We start from the raw sequence: 19,947 nt of genomic DNA on the forward strand, positions 1-19,947 counted from the left end.
CACAAACGATTAGATTACTTAGCTTGCATAATATATATATATAAGTCATGTTAGCTTCACAGAACAACCTAATGAGAGTAAGAATTCAAATGCAAGTAGCTTCAATATCCATTGAAGTGGTATCTCTAATGTAAAACAAAATTAATCTGTGATATTTTCTTCCCTTATTTGATAACATCCTACATTTATAGTCCATTTAAGTGAATGAAACAAAGCTACCTTCAATTTGAGACAGCCTTGAATTGAATGACAATCCACCCCAATAAGACTTAATAGAGTAATAATAGTAATAGGGCACTGGGTGGCTGTTGGGGCATTATTGACGAAAAAAAGTTCTGTTAGTCTAATATAGTTGTAGTTAATAACAGAGGGTAAGAGAAGAATAATTCAATGACAAAACCCTTGTTTTGATTTCACATATACAAAGAAGCGTTGGTTAGAATGATGAACTTGATCATAATAACTCTTTGTAAATGTTTTTGGTCGCAAGTTCAACTCAACTCTCACCAATGTTGAGTTAGCGACTCGAATTTAGAGATGACTCAGTTCTACGATTGATATGTTGAATTGAGAAATTATCAGTTACCAAAAAAAATTGGAATTACAGTTTCACTTTTGACCTTTTTTATTTGTCGATAATGATCGCGTGGCATGTCTTTGTATTTAGTATAGGGGTAGTTTTGTCTTTTAAAATACAACCACAAAGAGCAGAAACAGTCAAAAAAATAAAATAAAAAAAGGAATGGTCACTACTCACTAGAGTTCATTTCTTGGTGACCGCTTCTCTATGTTTCGTTGCCTGTGAGTCGCAGAAAGGTATGGGTTTGACAGCAAAATCCAAATCCAGTAGCATTGAAAACTGAGGTATGGGCTTCCTCCTAGTCTTCTTCCCCGAAGAAACCACCACCACCTCCACCGCCACTGAAAAACCCAATTCCGTCTCCTCCTCCTCCTCCTCTTCTTCTTCACCTTCTCCGATACGGTCTATTAGAAGGAGTAATTCATCAAATCCAATCATAAGCAAAGCCAAATCCACAATCTCAATTTGCGCTCTCTTTGTCTTCCTTACTCTCCTCCTCTTCACTCTCTCCACCTTCGAACCCACCGCCACCGCCACAACCATTTCCTACCGCAGATTTTTGTCAAGGAAAATCCCGATTTTTAACACTACTAATCAATCCCCATCATTTGCGTTGCACGGAATGGGTACTCTGTTTAGGCGAGGAACCAGAGCCATGAACGATCTTGTTGTTGCTCATATTGAAGAGGATGTTAAAGAAGACCATTTCATGCTATTCTTAAGAACCCTTCACCGGTCTGGTCTCACTGCCAGAGCTGATATTGTGTTAGTTTTTCATGATTCTTCCAGATTTGGAGATATTATTCGAGAAGAGAACGACTCGTTCTTGAAACTCGTTCGAAATTACATGCAATTGAAAGGGGCGGCGAGTCGGAATTCTAGTTTTGATTTGAATCAGTTTGTGAAGAATGGGAAGAAAGAAATGGGAGAGCCTTTGTGGGGGAAGAGAATTCGAAGCAATTACAGTGAAGCAGGGGAGGAGGAAGATGAGTTCTCCGGGTTGAGTTACGGGTCGGTAGTGGCTTTCGAATCGGGTGAGCTTGACCCTGAAAATTCTCTTTCCGGGTTCCTAGATCACGTTCCGATGGGTTTGAGGAGATGGGCTTGTTATCGAATGCTACTGGGACGAGTCCGGCATAATTTCAAGCATGTAATACTAGTAGACGTGAAAAGCTCGGTGATTCTCAGTGACCCACTCGTCCGAGTTACGAACCGGAGCCCCGAATCAGTATATATCACAACCAAGCAAGAGAGTAAGCACGGAAACTCGGACAAAACTCAGTCTCATTATCCAGTCAATCCAGCAATTCTGATGGGTGGAACTCGGGGCATCCGGCGATTATCAAATGCGATGTTGACAGAAATCGTTCGAGCGGCCATGCAGCACAAGAAGAAGAACTCCGTTTCCGAGTCGGGAATTCTGAGTCAACTCATCAGTAAAGACTATATCTTGAAGGATGTTAACTTGATCAAGCCAACCGAGTCAATCCCGGAAGCGAGTTCACTCACTGGGTTAACTCCTCGGGCATTGTCGGATTACCCTATAATTCAAAGTGATAATATTAAATCTATTATTAGGAAATTAATTTGTTCATGTGAGGTGGATTCTTCTGTGTATAGGGATTGCTAGCCCAAAAATACAAACTACGTATACATTTTTTTTTAATTTTCTTTCTAAAGATATAATTTTACATGCATAAAACATTTGGTGTAGGAATGCTTATTTAAAGAGAGAATAATTTTTTTTAAAAATTAGGGTTAAATTAAATGATTTACATCTAATTTGGGTTTAGGTGGCATTTGGCAATTCCCAAATTTGACGAATATTTCAAGGTTTTTTTGATCTTATGATTGTAGGGGGAAGTCATATTATAGCCTATTTTATTCTATTTTTCACATTTTTATAAATTTTTACATGGCGATTATGATCCCATTAAAGAGATGTAATTTAGGAGTGCGCAACGACGAAAGCAAAGGCGGGAGGTGATCGTTTCCATGCAAAGAAAAAGATAATATAAATAAGAATATGGAGAGAATGTGAAAGCCATGGTTTGATTGATTTTTAATTAAAAATGAAAGCCACGTCATGTGCTGCGCTTATTCTGATTGGAAAGCATCGTCAAAAAGTGGAAACCCAAAACGTGCTTTCTGTTACACTAGGCTCCTTTGGGTTTCACCGTTTGCCAGCTCCGTCCAGCTCACTGAAAAAGAAAAAAGAAATTGAAAATACTACTGTATAATAAACATATTCACACTTTATACAGGGAAGAGTGAGAAAAGAAATGACAAATAAATAGTGCTATTAAAAAACCGCGCAAACCAAATCCATCGATTGATAAGTTATTATAAAATATATGTTAATCAGGATCGACCAAAAAAACAATCAAAAATCCAAAAAAAAAAAGATCAAACCGTCAATAACTGATCGAATGATTAGTTAAATTTATGTCAACAAATGAAAAACCGATCGAACCAACCATTTTACGCCCCTACAAATAAATGAGGTTTCTGATGGGGGGGGGGTGGGGATTCTTTTATTAAGGGTTTTAATGAGGGTCAAACGAAGGAAGTGTTGTGTGCATAATGATTGACAATGACACTCCCAATGCTGATCTCTTTTTCTCAATGCCTCTTGTGAGTATTATAACTACTGTGCTTTGCATGAGCTGCTCAGCCAATTATTAAACAAAATTTGTAAAGGTAATCACTTGCAAAATATATAAGCATTACAGTATTTAGTTCAAATGAGTTCACCACTTTCGAAATATATTTCCCACATCAGTTCAAGAAACACAGTAAATAAAAAGATCAAGCTGTAGAAACATCCCACAGAATCCACAAAGGATCAAGAGTAAATCATACCAGACAACATAGGATTTGTTCAAGCAAACCCACTTCTTCATGTTTATCTGTTTAGCAAGGTAAATCCATTGATGGGACACATATAGAACAATATGCAGAGCTTAGGTGTTAAAAAAAATTATACTTGCATCAAGTGCCATTACAAAAAAGAAGCACAATATGACAAACAACAAATTTCCATTCTTCAAATAAAGATATTCAGTACAACTGCAAATACATATCCACATTCCACTCCTTTCTTAATACATGAACAAAATAAAAAATAAAAAAAAAAACCACAAAATCAAACACATTCCCACGAAATAAAAGAATTTGACCCCCCAACTGTTCATAGAACAGCATTCCAATAAAATTACAAGAGTCGGGAAAAAGAAATTTTAATGGGAGAAATAAAGAAGAAAAATTAAAAAAAAAATCACTCCTCATGCAGCATCACAATCAATATTAACACTAACTAAACAGCTACATCTCAAAAGGGCAACGAGCAAAATGCTTGACACGACAAAGCCATCATGTCGCATCAATGAAACAACAGAGAAGCAAAAATGAATCATAGTTAGACTGCCAAGATATGAGAAGTAATCATTTCCATGCATATTAACTCTAAAATAGATCGAATTTCTTCTTCTGCATGCCTTGCTTCCATTTAGGGAGTTTATAGAACCCTTCTTTTGGCATCCCAAATATGGTTTCAAACTCCTCTTCGGACAGATATGCCTGAGAATTCACATGGAATATAAAATATAATGTACAAAGATATCAACTGTAAATATTAGAATATAATAACTACCAATAACGGTTCTGAAAACAGAATTAATTAAAAATGACAGACGGCACCAACCTCTCTTCGTTTGAAATCAATCCCAGTAACAGGATTTTCTGAATGAGCCTTCAGTTGGTCATAGCTGAATGTGCTTTGAATACTTTCACTAGCATTCTCATCCTGATCTGTATCTGGTGTACGTTCTGAATCTTCCCCATTGCTTTCTGATGCAGGTGCAGCTTCCTCCGCATTCTTGGCTTCTGCAACTTCTTCAAAATCGGCATTTTCACTCTTTGCTTCTGCCACATGAACTCACATATGAGCTCAACTTATTATCATGGATCACCAATGATAAATCCTCTCTTTTACGATCATAAAGTACCATTAAAAAATCTAAAAGTATCAATGTTTCTTGCAAGCAACCTCCCGCAAAAAAGATTTATGCAAAATTTGGATATGCTACGAAAGCTACCTTCGGAGGGAGGGCCGCTATGGGATCGGGAAGGAGAGGCATCTGGTGATTTCTTCGGCTTTTCAGCAGTAAGAACTGTTGACAATGCAGCCAAAGCGGCAGCTCTTTGTGTTCCACCTGACCCAGATGGCTTTGGAGGAGGAGTTTTGGTTCCAGAGGATGAATTAAAAGCAGAGGACAAGGCAGCTAAAGCCGAAGCTCTCTGTGTTGGTCCTTGGTTTGAGCCATTGGAGCTGTCCTGGTTCTGTCATAAAATAGAACATCGGGCATCCTCCTCACGGTAAACAATTGATTAAGAAAATAAATATCCCACTTCACAGTTTCATCGCCATCATCATCAACAACAATATCAACTTGATGCATAGCATATCAGGTGTATACATATCACAATGAAGAAACTTATCAGCAGCAAAATCATATGGCATCAAATTCAGAAGAGAAAGCCTGAGTTGTAACTCCAATTTGTATAGAATAATATCAAGTTCCTACTCTCAATTTGCAAATTTTTCATACTATACATATTACTACATCATCCGTTAACACCAGTTGAATGACTAAAGTTCGCTAAATATGTCACCAGCTATGCAACATCCAAAACTATGAATCTATGATAATCTACATAATAGCATGGCGTGCATCTCCTTCCAATTTAATATTAACCCCAATGCAGATCCTTTTGGTTTTGGTCCAAGTTCGTTAAGTTAGACAGATGTCCACACCTTGCTCTTATCAAAATTAGAACTGGAAATTCACAAATGCCTACTTCAAAATTTTCAGAATCATGGATGATTTGTCTCAAAAAGTTAAGAACTTTGCACAGCTCAATGGTCTTTGTTTAACACAAGCTTAAATCTTTGCAAAGTTAAATTATGTTTGATTAGCACAGAGAAGCCCAAGTATCCTAATCAGATTCTGGTTTATCCTAATATGATTCTGGTTTCAATAAGCCATGTATACAGTTTAGGTTCAGCCCACTTCCTTGGACAAGAAGAATGAACAGTTGGCAATGGGCCAAACACAGTAACAGAAGGAGATCCAGTAAACAGCCTTTGATATCAAAATTCTAGTTACCTGTTGACCAGGTTTCCCAGAAGTTGAGTTGAAAGCAGAATTTAAAGCAGCTAAAGCTGAAGCCCGTTGAGTTGTTCCTCCTTGATTTCCACTGGATTTATCCTGTCACAAGTGACTTGGAATATCACACAACGAATGTATAAAGTACAAGTATCCATAAGACCCTTATAAAAAATCACCGGAGGCACTGAGCATATTGAAACAACAGGAATATGCACATTGTTGTGCGAGTAAGGAGCACAGAAAAAGAAGGTAGTCTAATCAACAAATCAAGTGAATGGCAAAAGAAATTTTCACAAAAGAAAATAATGCCAAAGAAAAAAAAGAAAAGGAAAAGAATGTTTAGCAGTCAATTACACAAATACCAGACCAAACACCAGAGGGGAAAGCACCATAATCTATCATAATAGCAGGATAAGACATACAAATGCTAAGGGAAACATTTGATAGGCAAGTTCACACTGGACTCTCTATATCTATACACCATGATAATCCATCACAAGAAACCAGAAAAATCTTGAAATTGCAATTTTGAAGGTTCATTGGAACCAAAAAAATATTTTGCGTGACAGATGGTTTTAGCAGAGAAAATGGTCCGCATCCATTGCCTTGTGCAATGTCAAAGAAATGAAACAAAGAATCATGCAAAGCAGAGCGTTGAAAATTTTCACAACTACAAGAAACGGCCAAAATTTCTTCCAAAGTAAAGAAATATTAGCTCCAGTTAAATCCTGAATTTCTAACACATATTAGTATTACACACTTATTTCTCATGTAAATGTTGTCCACAGGCCCGTGTTAAGAGGAGGGTGAGTAGCCAATTTTCACGTGCAATAAATAAAATCAAGCATTTACCTCCACAGCATGGCCTACCCCAAATAGTAGTGCCGCCTTCTTCTGGAACGAGTTTCCTTGAACCTGAGATTGATATAAAAAATAATCAATTAAGCAAACGGAAAATTGAAGCAAGATTAACTTAAACTCGACTGTTAAGGAAACAGGAAATGTCTGCAAACATTTGATGCATGTTAATACTTCCTGAACTTACATCTCCCAAACTACAAGTCTCATTTTGTAAATTACTATGACAAAAAAATAACACAAATTTATTAAAGAACAACGCATCACTGTTGCAGCAGATACCATGGCTTTTGTGGCATCCCATGAAAAATATGTTGTGAAGATTGACGGTTCATTTCCTTCTGTAACTTTAAAAAGTGGTACATTTGGAGATAACCCCTCCATAGTTACAGCCATCTCTATGTATTTCTGCAAAAAAGTATCATACAATAAATTGAGTAGATATTCAATTGGTAATACAACAAAGAAAAAGCACTAAAGTATTACTTTGCCAATTTCAAAAGCATTTTGCTTTTCTTTGGAGTCCACAGACTGACCAACCCAAACAAATACTTCAGCATGTGAGTCCAGTATCAATATATCCTCGGTCAACAGATCATCTTGAGAAAAGTTATAAATTTCCTCAACCTGCCAAAGGAGTATTAAGGCCTCTATATAAATTAATAAGAGTAAGCTAAAATTGCACTTTAAATCTAAGCTCACCTCAAATTTTCCTGGGGATCCACATGGCAACAAAAGTGATCACAAAAAAGAATAATTAGAATGTTATTCCAACTAATTATTAATGATACTAACTCAGGTAGACGTTAATTGAAGTGACAAAGCTTTGACTGAACTTCAGAATAAGCAATCCACCTTTATTTGTTGAGTATGTAAACAAGTGCGGATCTCTGATGATTTCCTGAGAAATCTTTTTGCTGGTGTAACTTTGTTTTCCTCCAAGGGCAAACCAAAAGGCTGAGCTCTCTGTTCCTTCTTTCGCATGTTTCAAAGTAACTCCAGGCTGCATTCATGGTACAAATGATATTTAGATAAATTAATGGCAAAATCGGAGGTAACAAGAGATGCATTTACTTGAATTTCAAAAATTCAGCTTAACAGAATGACTTTAAGCATTTATATGCTATATTTACAACCCCATATTAGAATATAAGTAAAGGAATCATTTTTCAAAGTGAAAATAACAAGTTATTGATAGATTCTCTGGCGTCCGAGAATAGGAGAATCAAGAATTCAGGATCATTTTACAGTTGAAGCACTTTAGTAACTTTATCCTACCAGCTACAACTTAGTCACTTTTAAAAAATTAGAAAGAGTTTGCACTACATCATGATCAACAATACACGTTAGCTGTTTGCCCCTTCAAAAAAAAATAAAAAAATCAAACTAGCAGGAAAAACTATCAGATGACTTAACCAGTAAATTGACTGGCAGCTTGGCTTAAGTTATCTTTTTTGTCATTACGAGTTTAGACTACAGTTCTCAGTAAGGAGCTTACCTTCAAGAACTCAGCAATTTTCGCAGCTAATTGCTGCTGCTCAAATGTACTTTGATTTCCATGCCAAGTGAAAATTGAAGAACCAGATTGCAGTAGGAAACACTCCATAGAATTCAGCGATGTGGCCACCTAAACAAGATTATTAGTGCATATACACGATTGAAAGAGCAATAAAAAGATTCAGAGAATCATGTATCAGATAGCCATGATGCATGCAGGAATATAATATCAGGCTGTCATAGAAATGATGAAAGTTATTGAGCATCAAATTTGCCTTTAGCTTGATCTATCAGGAAGAGAGACCTCATTATTTAGTTTCCTAATTTGTCATTATGCTTTTCGTAGGACAATAAGTTCATGGACTTCAATTTATTAGAACATTTCTGCGCCACTATTATACTGGAAGGACTACAATCTATGGTACTTTAACCTTATTTCTTCTTTTCTTTCTTCCACATCTAAATTATAGGTTCACTATTCTAACTGTCCTTCAACTAAAATAAGTCCTTCTAGATATCAAATTCCTAACTCAAACCCAACAAGCTCAAATATTGTGCATGGCAGAGAAGCAACTCTAGACTGCAAGAATCATCACAGTCAGTCTTGAATCTCTTGATATTGATTCATGGAACTGTTACCAGCTCCTGAACAACCATCTGGCAATTGATCTCTCTTTTCTCTTCCTCAATCATCCCACCAGTTTCTCCTACTCTAACCTTTGAGATCGAGCCCCGACAAAAAAGCATCAAACGAAAATCAAAGCCATAATGATAGTCAGAGACTTCTAGACTTGAGTCCTTGAAGGTTTCCTATATTAATGACTCTGCTAGTCCAAACCATTAAATCTATTTTTCCAAAATCCTAACCTACCATATAACCATCAACAGACAGTTTTCTTCATCATTTCAGAAAATAGTCAAGATTACAAGTAACAGCCATCCGATAGAATATAAGCTTCAAGAAATCAAGGCTTGAGCAGCAAGCCAAACTATGGAATCTCGATTAACCCTAAATACAAATTTTAAAGTCAAAAGCACCCAAAAATGGTTAGCTGATTGATAAAAAGAAAAAAATTTCATTTAATTAATTTTTTAATTGATATCGATACCTGAGGTACCAATTGAAAAGAAAATATAAGTGTGAGAAAGAAGATAAACCAAGATTTGTATTCCTTAAAGGAATTCCAAGATTAATTTACACAAAGTTCATATTATTTTCCACTTTATGCAAAATCCAACAGTTCAGAATAAACGAAGAAAATTTTAGTGGTTGGAAAAATCATAACTAGTCAGAAGCATCAATGATCAAATGTAAGAGAACCAACAGTTGAACTGTCAGATCCACATTATGGTAACAAGATGTCTTATAAAAACATTGACCAGGTGATTATTAGCGAGAGATAGTTAATAGCTCATATAAGCAACACAGAAACATTGAAGAAAGCACTTATTTCCAAAAAACATAAAGGTATGACGAGATAAAGAACAGATGCTTTAACATGTTAACAGAACATCCATCATCATGATGAAAAAAGAAACTTCACACATAGTCACATACCGCATCAACTTGCACTGCTTTATTGGTATGACTAGAAGTCCCTGATATATTAAAGAGTGCGATACACTCGGTTGTGTATGTTTCATCTGTCAAACCTTGTTCTTCGATAATTTTTTTGTAACCAGTGCTCAAACCACCCTAGAAAAATTAAACAAATGAAAAAGGGAATTATAATCCCCAACAGCCTAAACGTTTAGTTACCATAATCAAAATCGAAACGTAAGGCTATTGCTGACAGTTTACAGGAGCATAAGACTTAAGTACCTTGAGGACCACCATAGGCTGAAAAAGTGCAATAAATTGTGGTGGTTCCTTGCCTTGAAATATGTGTCCCTGCAAGAAGAAGGTATTATTATATACGATTCTTAAAATCAGGTTCCCTTGGCAATGTATAGTACGGCACCTGAACAGGTCTCCCCTTTAATGAGTTGGACATTGTATTAGCCAACCGAGCAGCCATCTTCTGGTCCTCCTGAAGATTGGCATAGAATCATAAGCTTCAATGAACCGAAAGCGATCACAGACAAGCAAAATAAAGGAACCACGCATCTTTAATTCATTCAAATACCATCAGTACAACCAACTGACGTTTCAAAACACGCACATGAATATTCAAGTAAAGAGCAGAGAGAATTATTATAGCACCATGATTTTGAAATTTGCAAACTCATTTAGAGAGGCAACTTCAAAGGGAAAATGCTCTTGCTCTGACACGGTTGAAGAAAAAACACAAGAACAGCGCTTACAGGATGGACATAATGACACAATGATGTAACATAGCAACAAATCAAGAAGTCCTTGTTTAGTTTTAAAAAAGTTAAGGCATATTGAAAAAGAAAAAAAATTAAAAATGATCACAGAAAGAGATAAAATTATTCAAAAGAAATCATTTTTATCTTTAAAAAAGGCCAAACGATAGACTCATGTACTCTTGCTTCCAAAAAAGATAGATATGCGACATGAAGATGAGATGTTACGTCAAACAAAAGGGGGTATTGATGGCAATAAGAAATGTCATGTTTCAGATTTTTTGTGAGTGACATAAAGATGAATTAAAAGCAGAGAGGGACAATGTAATGGTGAAAGAAGGTATCAATATAATAAAAATTAGTTTAGACTTTAGACAACCCAAAAGGGAGTTGGGAAAAAGTATAAAGAAAAGTCTAAAACCAGTTTCGTGAAATCATATTAGTTTCCAAAATATCCAGCAAAAGTCATTAATGAAAAATACCCATTAGATATATACACAACTTTAAACTTCCAAGGAGAAAAAAAATTGACTTGTCTCACAAGTCCATTTGAATGATCCTTGTATTCAGGCCATATGCAGAGGCTGAAGATTCATGTATTCGATTAAATATGTCTGTTTCTACATAGATAACTGGTCGTCTATCACATATTTCTTAAGCACAATATTAATAGATGAAAGATCTTCATCTTTTCAACCCAAATTAAACAAAATATAGTACCTCAACGCTATCCTTTCCAAACCAACAGCAGAGGAAATAATCTTCTTTCCTATCACCTGAATGGTAGGTATAAAGTATGATGTAGCAATCCCCACTGTAGAATTTTCCAATATCCTCCTTGGGCAATGGAGTCTTGGCACTGCCATTGATGCACCAGACCTGGAGAAAGCAAACGATACTCAAATTTCTGCAAGATACTGATTTAACCAGCCTAATGAACATGAAAAAAAAGACCCTAGAAGTGACTGTGATAATGCAACATTAGTTATACCTCCATCTTTCCACCTGCTTCAAGCAAAGGAGGGACTTCCTCATTTACAGGCGCACTTTTTGTCGTTCCCTTGATACCAACTCCTTGTTGCTTCAGCAAAGCTAGCATTACAATAAAAAGCAACTTCAGTCATCCAGGCAGAAAGCATATGGCTTGGCCAAATTGTTGAAAGTAGAAAGTACCTGCTACTTTTCCTCGTCCCTCCTCAGCACCAGGAGCTGCAGACCCTGCTGGCCAAGAATCAAACTTCGACTTGAAAGAATGTGTTTCATAACCTTGAATAAGCCGGGTGATGCGTGTTGATTTCGGCCTACTTTGGCTCACAACAAATTCCTTGAGTGCAAAAAAGGAGATTCAGATGAGATTTCATGCTTGTTTGCAAAGAGAAGGATGAAAAAAATATTATCCTCTACCTCAGCAGCCTGACTGGCAGATTTTCTTTCCTCTACTTGCGTCACCCGACCAACCCAAACAAATACCTCAGCACCACAGTCTAGCAGATAGCATTTGTTGTTTTCCAACATGCCTTTGGACAATTCACCATCTACAATCTTTGGCTCGCCATCAGTAATGCTACAGAAATAGTTACTAAAAATCAGTACCTTATGTCAATACAAACACATCCAGCAGCATCTAAAAATCATTGATCAGCACATGGTTGATAAAGAAGTGTCAGTAGAGTATATCTCTACAAATAGGTCAAAAAACTAAAGATTTTAATAGAAAGTTTTGGAGAGTGAAGACAAGTGAAAGATGGTGAACACTGCAATCGAGAGAAATGAATTTCCATACAAGCGTCAAGGCAATATAGCAAATATATATTAAATATATATGAATCCTAACTTCCACAAAAGAAACTGCAGTATACAAATATACCTATAAAGTTTAGGAGCAGTTGTCTCTAGGACAGTATCATCTTCGCTGGTTACTTTCTTGCCAATTGGAGCAAAACCACCAAAAAGGACCCAGAACTCACCAGAGTCCGACTCAGTATCTAATTTCCCATCATCTGGCATGGGGAAAACCATAATGCTAAAAATAAGAATTTAAAATGCAGGTTTATGTCTATGATTAATTAATTAATTGAAAGGTATATAATAACATTAATAATATAATAAATCCCGGCTGGATAACCTATCCGTGTTGTGAAGTACTAAAGCAGGGGAAAGAAAAAAATATACATATTTATACTAATAACTCACAAACTTCAGTGGGGTAATCAATGCCTGTGGCAAAGTACCAAAGTGAGTGAAAATATCATCAACATAATTGTGATGTTTCGCAAGCTTACCAACGATTGCAACATCACATGTTCCCTCGTGATACTTTTCTTTCAAAAACTGAATCACTTCCAAAGCCTTGGCCCTTTCCTGAATATTGGAATTTGCACCATTAAACTGGTAGATTTTCGTTTCAGCGTCCAGGATAAATACATCATCATGATTCAGTGAAGAACGGGCAAAAGGAACCTGCAAAAGAAAACAAAGAAACATTATTTGTTTTCTTCGTACGTCTACAACAGAAACACAACCAAAGGAATTTCATGGCAGTCGCAGGAAATTCATGTCGAGCAAATGTGCACCTGCTTCAACCTGACCACTCGTTTTCCTCTACAGACATACAGCCGTGTTTCAAACTGTTCTTCCTCAGGTTTTTTAAATCCAGATGCAATACCCCCTTTCAATGGTATAATACAAGGTTTGAAGTAAGACAAAAATTTGTCAGATTCATGGCCTTGAATTTCCCTGTGCTGCACAGCGCGCCCTCCAAGTACGGCATCAAGTTCAACAGTTTTGATAGCTGCTGTTCCAGCTTCATCCTAGTAGCATGTGATCACAAACGATGGAATCATATTAACTCAAGTAACTATATGCAATAACATGAAGATATAACAAATCCAAGTTCTTGATGAGAGGAAAATATTCAATGGAAGCAGACCTGGCTTGTGTCTTTTCCAATCCAGAAGTGTATGTCATACAAATAGGCGCCTCCCTTTCCAGGTGTTGTCTGCAGAAATAAGTGAGATAAGCATTTGATAAATTAAACAACAAGTAACACTATCCAGGGTGACGAGGGGGAGGGAAATCAAGATAGACAAAATTAGCAAAAGGCAGATACTGAATAATAATGGAATTAACTCCTAGCCTAATTGGTTAGGAGGGAGTTTTCCCCTTTTGGAGGTCATCATGGGTTCAATTCTTATTGAGCTTTACATCGAATTGCCATGTGGTTACCTGGCACGGGTGGTTTGTGGCTATTACTTGGGCCCATGGGTTTACCAAGTGCACACCCAAAGGGCAGTGGTTGCGGGTTCTCATGTCTTAAAAAAATTTCTTAATAATAAACTATAGCAAGCTTTAATCCCAATATTTGGAAGAGCAACATGAATCCTAAATCAAATAATGAAGAATTATAGTTGCAAATTATTAGAAATGATACTTATTATGTACCACATTATGAGTTTTAATTGGTGCAGAGTACCACCAAAATCCCATGATGAGTGGAATTTGAAGCAAATTTGAGAACAGACGCAACTTTGAAATCAGCATTCGAAATGCTACTATGTAATAAATTATAACACTATGCAAAACTATAATAAGAAGCACGACACTGGAAAGTAAACAAAATTTCTGATACTTCAGAACTGCTATGTCAGAGTAAAGATGGTAACTACGGTAATTTAAAGCTTTTTGATATAGTGAAATCAAGAAAGAAAAAATGGTTTCACAAGCAGGGGCAGGAGGAACAGAGGAGCCTGGAAAAGTTATAGCGACAAGACCAACATACCTGCAATACAATGTAAGAATCCCCCATGTAGAATTTTCCATATTCAGATTTCAACAGCGGGACTGGCTGAAAATTCTCAATTCGCCAAATTTCAGTCCCTCTAAAATCATTAAGTCTAACATTTTCAAAGTAGAAAGTGGTAGCATGTTCAGCATTCAAAGTTTTTACCAAGAGAGTCATCTCTCAAACCCAGAAATAAAGAGAGAGAAAAAGAAAAAGAAAACAAAATATAAATAACAAGAAACGAGAGAACATTGCACTTTCAGAAGTTCAATTGTGGCTACGCTTTTTGAACAAGGATACAGTCTCTGACCCACTCCTTGGAATGCAGGGTCCAAAGCTTTTGCAGCGGTAGACATTGCCGTAAATCCTTCTTGTTACCACTTTCTTTTGGCACAGAAAAAATTGAATAGCCTTTAAAATTCCCACAATGTGCTGTCCGGAAGCTGAAGAGGGATCCAAAACAAAATTGGGAAAATGCATAAGAACCACAAAGTCTAAACCTTATTATCAGAGGTCACCACTGTAAATGAAAAAAACATGCACTGAAATTTGGATCAACTTATAATGGTCCTAGAGTCTGCAATGCACACTAAGCATATCCTGGTCTACACTACATCTCTATCAAGCCAAATTAACCGTTGGTCATTCACATGGAGACACACAGCCAATGCAATAAACACATAATAACAAGCATGCTATCCATTACTTCATCATGGTAAAGTCCTTCACCAAGACCAAGTATCACATGTTCAAATCACCGAAATAGCTCCTCCACAAAGCATAAAGGGGTATGGCTGTTTACATCTATCCTTCATGGCCCCACCAGCAGTCCGGCAGCCTTATGCATTGTTAGTTTCTATCCTCTCATAAAGTCTGTGTAATACCAGAGTTAATTTCTAACTTCTGCAAAGTGTGGTACTATGTGAGATGGTTTCTATGAAACTTCAACTGAGTTTTCATGTTTCTGCCAAAACGGTAAATATCAGAGTCCACCAACATTCATGATCTCTCTTTTTCGTTTTCTGTTTTCAGTGATTAATCTGCATCCGGATTTCATAATGACAGGACTAAGTTCATCTCATTGTGCTGAATCCAATCATACACTCCAATTTAATGAAAATAGCAATCCTTTTCACTTTTTAATTCTTCTTTATTTCCCACAACTGTCCTCTTCATTGGTGTTGCTTGACTTCTTAGCTGAGTATCAATTCACAGTAGTATACTGCATGTAGATTAGGATTGAAAGCTTCCATTATCGACTCTGTACTAAATTAATGAACCGTCATTGAAGCAAAATGGAAATATTGAGCAGTTTTGAATTGAAAGGCTGAAGGCCAAAAGAACATAACCTTGCAGACATGGTTATAAAGATCCTCCAGACCTTATCATCAAGCTTAAATGTCTTTCACACGAGCATGCAATTGAGCATCGATTTGTATGAATCCTGTGAACTCATCCTTGGAAATGAACATAAATACTTAGAATCTTAACATCTTCCATAATAAAAAAGCTAAACTGCCCTGCAATCCACAAGCTTGATCCACCAACCTACTTTGAAAGCCTATCTGAAATAATTACCAGTCCAATGTATTCTCTACATATTGTTCATGGAGTAATAAGCCGCCATAAGAAAGAAATGTCTAAAGTGGACCAACCAACTCGTCAAACTAATTGAAATATTCTTATAAATTCATCATAATTCCTGCTTTGGTAACACAGAATAGCATCAATTGAATAAGCAGAAGCCCTGTAGGATTTGCAATTATGTTCAACTATAATAATTTTCTGATTAGCCAAACTTCTGTTGCTGCCACATTTCCTAAACAAAACCCATATATGTATGACCTAACCTTACCAAATATCCCATGGAATAAAAAGAAACAGCAGGCTATGTTCCCTTGTAGCAGAGTTTCATAACTAATCACTCCATAAGGAATTTCACGGTTCAGCAGCTTGTCAGAAATAGAGCCGTTCACTATCTAATAAGTATTGATAAGAACCCTGCAATTGGTTCTAAAGTACCACTGCATTTGACGAATTCAAGCACTAAACGTCATTGATCACTTGATCTAGGCAGCGATGGTCAAAAATCAACCAACATGTGATCACAAAAACACCATGAAACTTTTCAGTACAATTAATTCCAATACTCCCAAGCAAAGATTTCCACTTTCATGCGCTTACTTACAAATCAAAACAATTTTAATGAAGATCATTGATTCAAGAAAACACAAAGAAAATCACGCTAATGATTCATGCTTCAAGCGTTCAGCAAATACTGAAACCATACGGGGCATATGAAAATAATTGGCAAACAATAAACCATTAGAACAACAAACAATAAACCATTAGAGCAATAACTAGACACAATCCCACAAGAATAATTTCAGGCCAATACCAAGCACTTAGATCAAAACAACAATTGCAAAAAAAAAAAAGCAAACCCAACGATTGCAAAAAACAAGCAAACCCATCAAATCTACGACAAGATCATGCAGACCCAGATCACTCAAAACATGATTGAACGAGCAGTAAACAGAGATCTAATCGAATTCTGCAAGACTATATCAAATTGATCAATTTATCAAAATGAACAAGGAAGGGTAAAGAAATCGAGAACTACACGTACCAAAGATCTCCCTTAAAGCAGAACTACAAGCCGATTATAGAAAAAGAAAGAGACGAGAGAAATGGGTATGGAGAGGACGAGGTACAGTGCTGGCAAAAAAAGAGAGAAAGGGAACAACAACAACAACAACAAAAAGCGAATTATTGCTCCCTGTGTGTAAATGTGGGCATGGGTTTCGCCAGCTTTTCTCAACTTTTTAAGATGGGCTTTTTGAGATTTGCAATTCAGCGAGATTAGAAATTATGATGATGATGTTGTGATGATGTTGCAGAGATAGATAGACACAGAGAGAGACCGAAAAGTCGTTATTGATGAGTGAAATGGAAACGGAAATGGCAATGGTAATGGCCTGGCCAATAGGCAAAGTCAGTTATTTTAAGGCCGAAAAGATCCGGTGACGATGGCTCCGGCCATGTTGGCTTCGCCTTCCAAAATCCATGGATTTTTTTGGGGTTTTCTCGTCTTTTCCAGTCGCCATTTTATGAATATACAAAAAAAAAAAAACCATTTTACAAACTCTTTAGTTTTATTTTTTTTTTGCTTAATTTTCATATTTGTTTTGCTTAATCAAAATCTTGCCATTCAATTTTATATAAGAAAACTTTATCTATCCCTAACTATTTCTTCCATAACCGGTCATAACAATATTACTTTATCTAATTACATTGAATTTTGTTATTACATTGTCTAATTACATTGACTTTCATTATTATGTTATCTAATTACATGTTATAACGGATTATGAATGAATTTATTATGGATATGTAGTGCTCCCGTTTTATGTATGATACAAATTCAATTTCATCCACTTTAAAAATAGTTCTAAAAATAGTCTCCTCTTCAATTGTAACTGAAAAGCATTTTGACAATTAAATTTGTGGATTTTATTGATTTAATTTCTGTGAAAAAAATTTTAAAAAAACATTTTTAGTCTTGGGATATCTTTGCATATTCTCTTCTAGTGGGCCAATTGATTTACTATAAAAGTTTGGGACTGACCTGTCAACTGTTAAGTGTCCCCAAACCAACTTCTTCCTCCTCTTTTTTAAAAATGAATAACAAACTTCTTATTTTTTGGCATAATTTAGACAAGAAGTGATAGCGGGATCTCAATCATCCTAGTAATCAATCATGTCCCTTGATTAATGTACAGCGGTTTTATGGGCAATTAATGGTCAAGATTGACTATTGAGATTACTGGGATCCATAATATTTTTGAATTTTCACTTATGTATTTTTCCTCTTTAGCAAATTAAAAAAATAAAATAAAACCTAAGAATTTTAAGTATGGTTTATGCTTAGAATGGCATTGTGTCAAACTCCTATTTTTCTAACTAAATAAATTAGGAAATTAATTTTTGAAGAGAAATTTGTGATTTGAGTGATAGCCAACTCCTTTGAACATCAAATGGGCTTAAGTGGACCCATTACTATCCCTTGTATGGTTGTATCTTTGTTGGCTTAGAAGTTAAACCATTGTTTAGTGTACATCATGGACCACGGGGAGGAGTAGTGGTGGGCCACTATGACTATCAGAATTGTTAGTCACTATAAAATAAATAAATTATATGTTATATATTAATTTTTATGAATTTATGTGTGCATGTTTGATTTGACTCAGCTTTGAAAAGAAATTGATTGTCTTTAATAATCTTTAAAATACAATCTGAAATTCTCCTAGTAATTTTACATTTTTTTTTTTTTAAAAATCTTATAAAAACATTGGATTTTGAAAAAATATTTCACACATATTTTACTGGCTCCCTCCTCCTACCAATTGAATAAAGGTAAATTTTGATACAACTATGGGCACTACATCAACGTTGCAGCTGCCATAACTCGTTGTTCATCAGGAGAAATCATGTTTGCTTCAGTTTATTGTAGTGCTAGGTGGATTCTACAGTGGGTGAGGCAACAACGTTATGGTTGGGAGCTCAAAGATGTTTAGAGTTTCAGTTGCATGATGTGCAGTTTGAGGAGATGCTTTAATTGTGATTAATGCAGTTGTTTGACCTGATTTGGTTTCCAATTAGGCTATCGAGAATTTGATTGAGGACACGCGTACTAATTTGAATGGACTTCGAAGCTCGAGTATTGTAAAGATTAATAGGTAACAAAATGCCTATGCGAATGCTTTCGCCAAATGGGCTGCTGCCTTGAGACTCTCAGACAACATTCCCATACTCTTTCAAATTTCCAATGCTGATTGCATAGTGGCCATGATCCACCAGATCATCTCTATGGTCTGTCGTGGTGTGTTTCTTTCTTAGTATGTATTTGTGTGTGCCAGATAAAAAAACACTACTAGTCCATGATGCAAATATATTTGAAAATAAAAGAATATTTTTGTACATGTATGGAGACCAACAACAGTGCATGAATTATGCATCAAGAAAATTAAAAACTAAATTGAAATTAAAATAAATGCAAATAATTTTTTGATCCATTGTTGTGGCAAGTCCCACATTCTTTTGGCTGCCCATGTGAGAGGTCACAAAACATTACACGATAAGATTAAGCTTTCTTTGTCATAAATTGTTTGTTTGTTTCAGTCTTATTCGTAACAAACCAAATATAAAAATAAAAAGTAAACATAATACTAGAATTTTCAAGATATCATTCTAATACACTTCAACCCTATTAATTAAATTCATTCCTATATCTTGCATATGTGATTGAGCGTCCTACAAAAGGCCTTGTTTCAAACTATTCGCAGTTGGCTATACGAGTTTGTGAGAAAAATTAATAAGAATTCATTTAATCGGGTCTTACAAGAGTTTTTTTTTACTTTCTGTTTACAATCACCCATTATTTATTTTTGTCAAACATTGGGCTGCCAACTCATTTTCCCAAGTATGCATCGAAATGTGTCAATATGACGAGTCAAATTGGACTCTCATGATTCATTCATAGTCAATGTAACCATTCCAAATGAAAATTATGACTCATATAAATTTCAGATATTCAGGTCGTTCTACTCTTAAATGATAAATTTGTAGGATATTACTGTAAGAAAATAAATTTCAATCTTTTATTGGAAATATTTATTTCCAACGAACTCGGACACTCCTAAATGGTTATACAATATAATTTAAAAATAAATAGTAATAGCAAGAGTAGTCCT

At 35.8% G+C, this 19,947-nt stretch overlaps 2 protein-coding genes across 2 annotated transcripts; one reads left to right on the forward strand and one right to left on the reverse strand.

Moving 5' to 3' along the window:
• Nucleotides 1-1,202: 1,202 nt before the first annotated feature.
• On the forward strand, nucleotides 1,203-2,210 carry LOC120012444. The gene has a single exon (XM_038863871.1). It carries the CDS (start codon nucleotides 1,203-1,205, stop codon nucleotides 2,208-2,210), a length of 1,008 nt encoding a protein of 335 aa, XP_038719799.1.
• A 1,392-nt stretch (nucleotides 2,211-3,602) lies between these two features.
• LOC120013120 (villin-2-like) lies at nucleotides 3,603-17,206 on the reverse strand. Its single transcript, XM_038864795.1, has 24 exons — nucleotides 16,824-17,206; nucleotides 14,495-14,637; nucleotides 14,192-14,291; nucleotides 13,343-13,411; nucleotides 12,987-13,223; nucleotides 12,696-12,873; nucleotides 12,281-12,413; nucleotides 11,818-11,977; nucleotides 11,587-11,737; nucleotides 11,405-11,505; nucleotides 11,134-11,292; nucleotides 10,068-10,136; nucleotides 9,929-9,997; nucleotides 9,665-9,802; nucleotides 8,108-8,236; nucleotides 7,465-7,612; nucleotides 7,312-7,322; nucleotides 7,096-7,236; nucleotides 6,892-7,017; nucleotides 6,604-6,666; nucleotides 5,749-5,850; nucleotides 4,678-4,921; nucleotides 4,284-4,504; nucleotides 3,603-4,159 (listed from the first exon to the last, which is right to left on the reverse strand). The coding sequence occupies exons 2-24, from the start codon at nucleotides 14,548-14,550 to the stop codon at nucleotides 4,046-4,048; spliced, it is 2,919 nt and encodes a 972-aa protein (XP_038720723.1). The 5' UTR covers nucleotides 14,551-14,637; nucleotides 16,824-17,206; the 3' UTR covers nucleotides 3,603-4,045.
• Nucleotides 17,207-19,947: the final 2,741 nt, after the last annotated feature.

Source organism: Tripterygium wilfordii, chromosome 13, assembly GCF_013401445.1.
Source record: "Tripterygium wilfordii isolate XIE 37 chromosome 13, ASM1340144v1, whole genome shotgun sequence".
Classification (NCBI taxonomy): Eukaryota; Viridiplantae; Streptophyta; class Magnoliopsida; order Celastrales; family Celastraceae; genus Tripterygium; species Tripterygium wilfordii.

Bases quoted from the DNA above. Each gene is read 5' to 3' on its own strand.
- LOC120013120 (XM_038864795.1), bottom strand. From the start codon at position 14,550: ATGTCTACCGCTGCAAAAGCTTTGGACCCTGCATTCCAAGGAGTGGGT. The intron at 11,293-11,404 runs GTATAACTAATG...TGCTTTCTCCAG, and splicing joins AAGCAGGTGGAAAGATGGAG to GTCTGGTGCATCAATGGCAG. The intron at 6,667-6,891 runs GTATCTGCTGCA...TATCAATCTCAG, and splicing joins GGGATGCCACAAAAGCCATG to GTTCAAGGAAACTCGTTCCA.
- LOC120012444 (XM_038863871.1), top strand. From the start codon at position 1,203: ATGGGTACTCTGTTTAGGCGAGGAACCAGAGCCATGAACGATCTTGTT.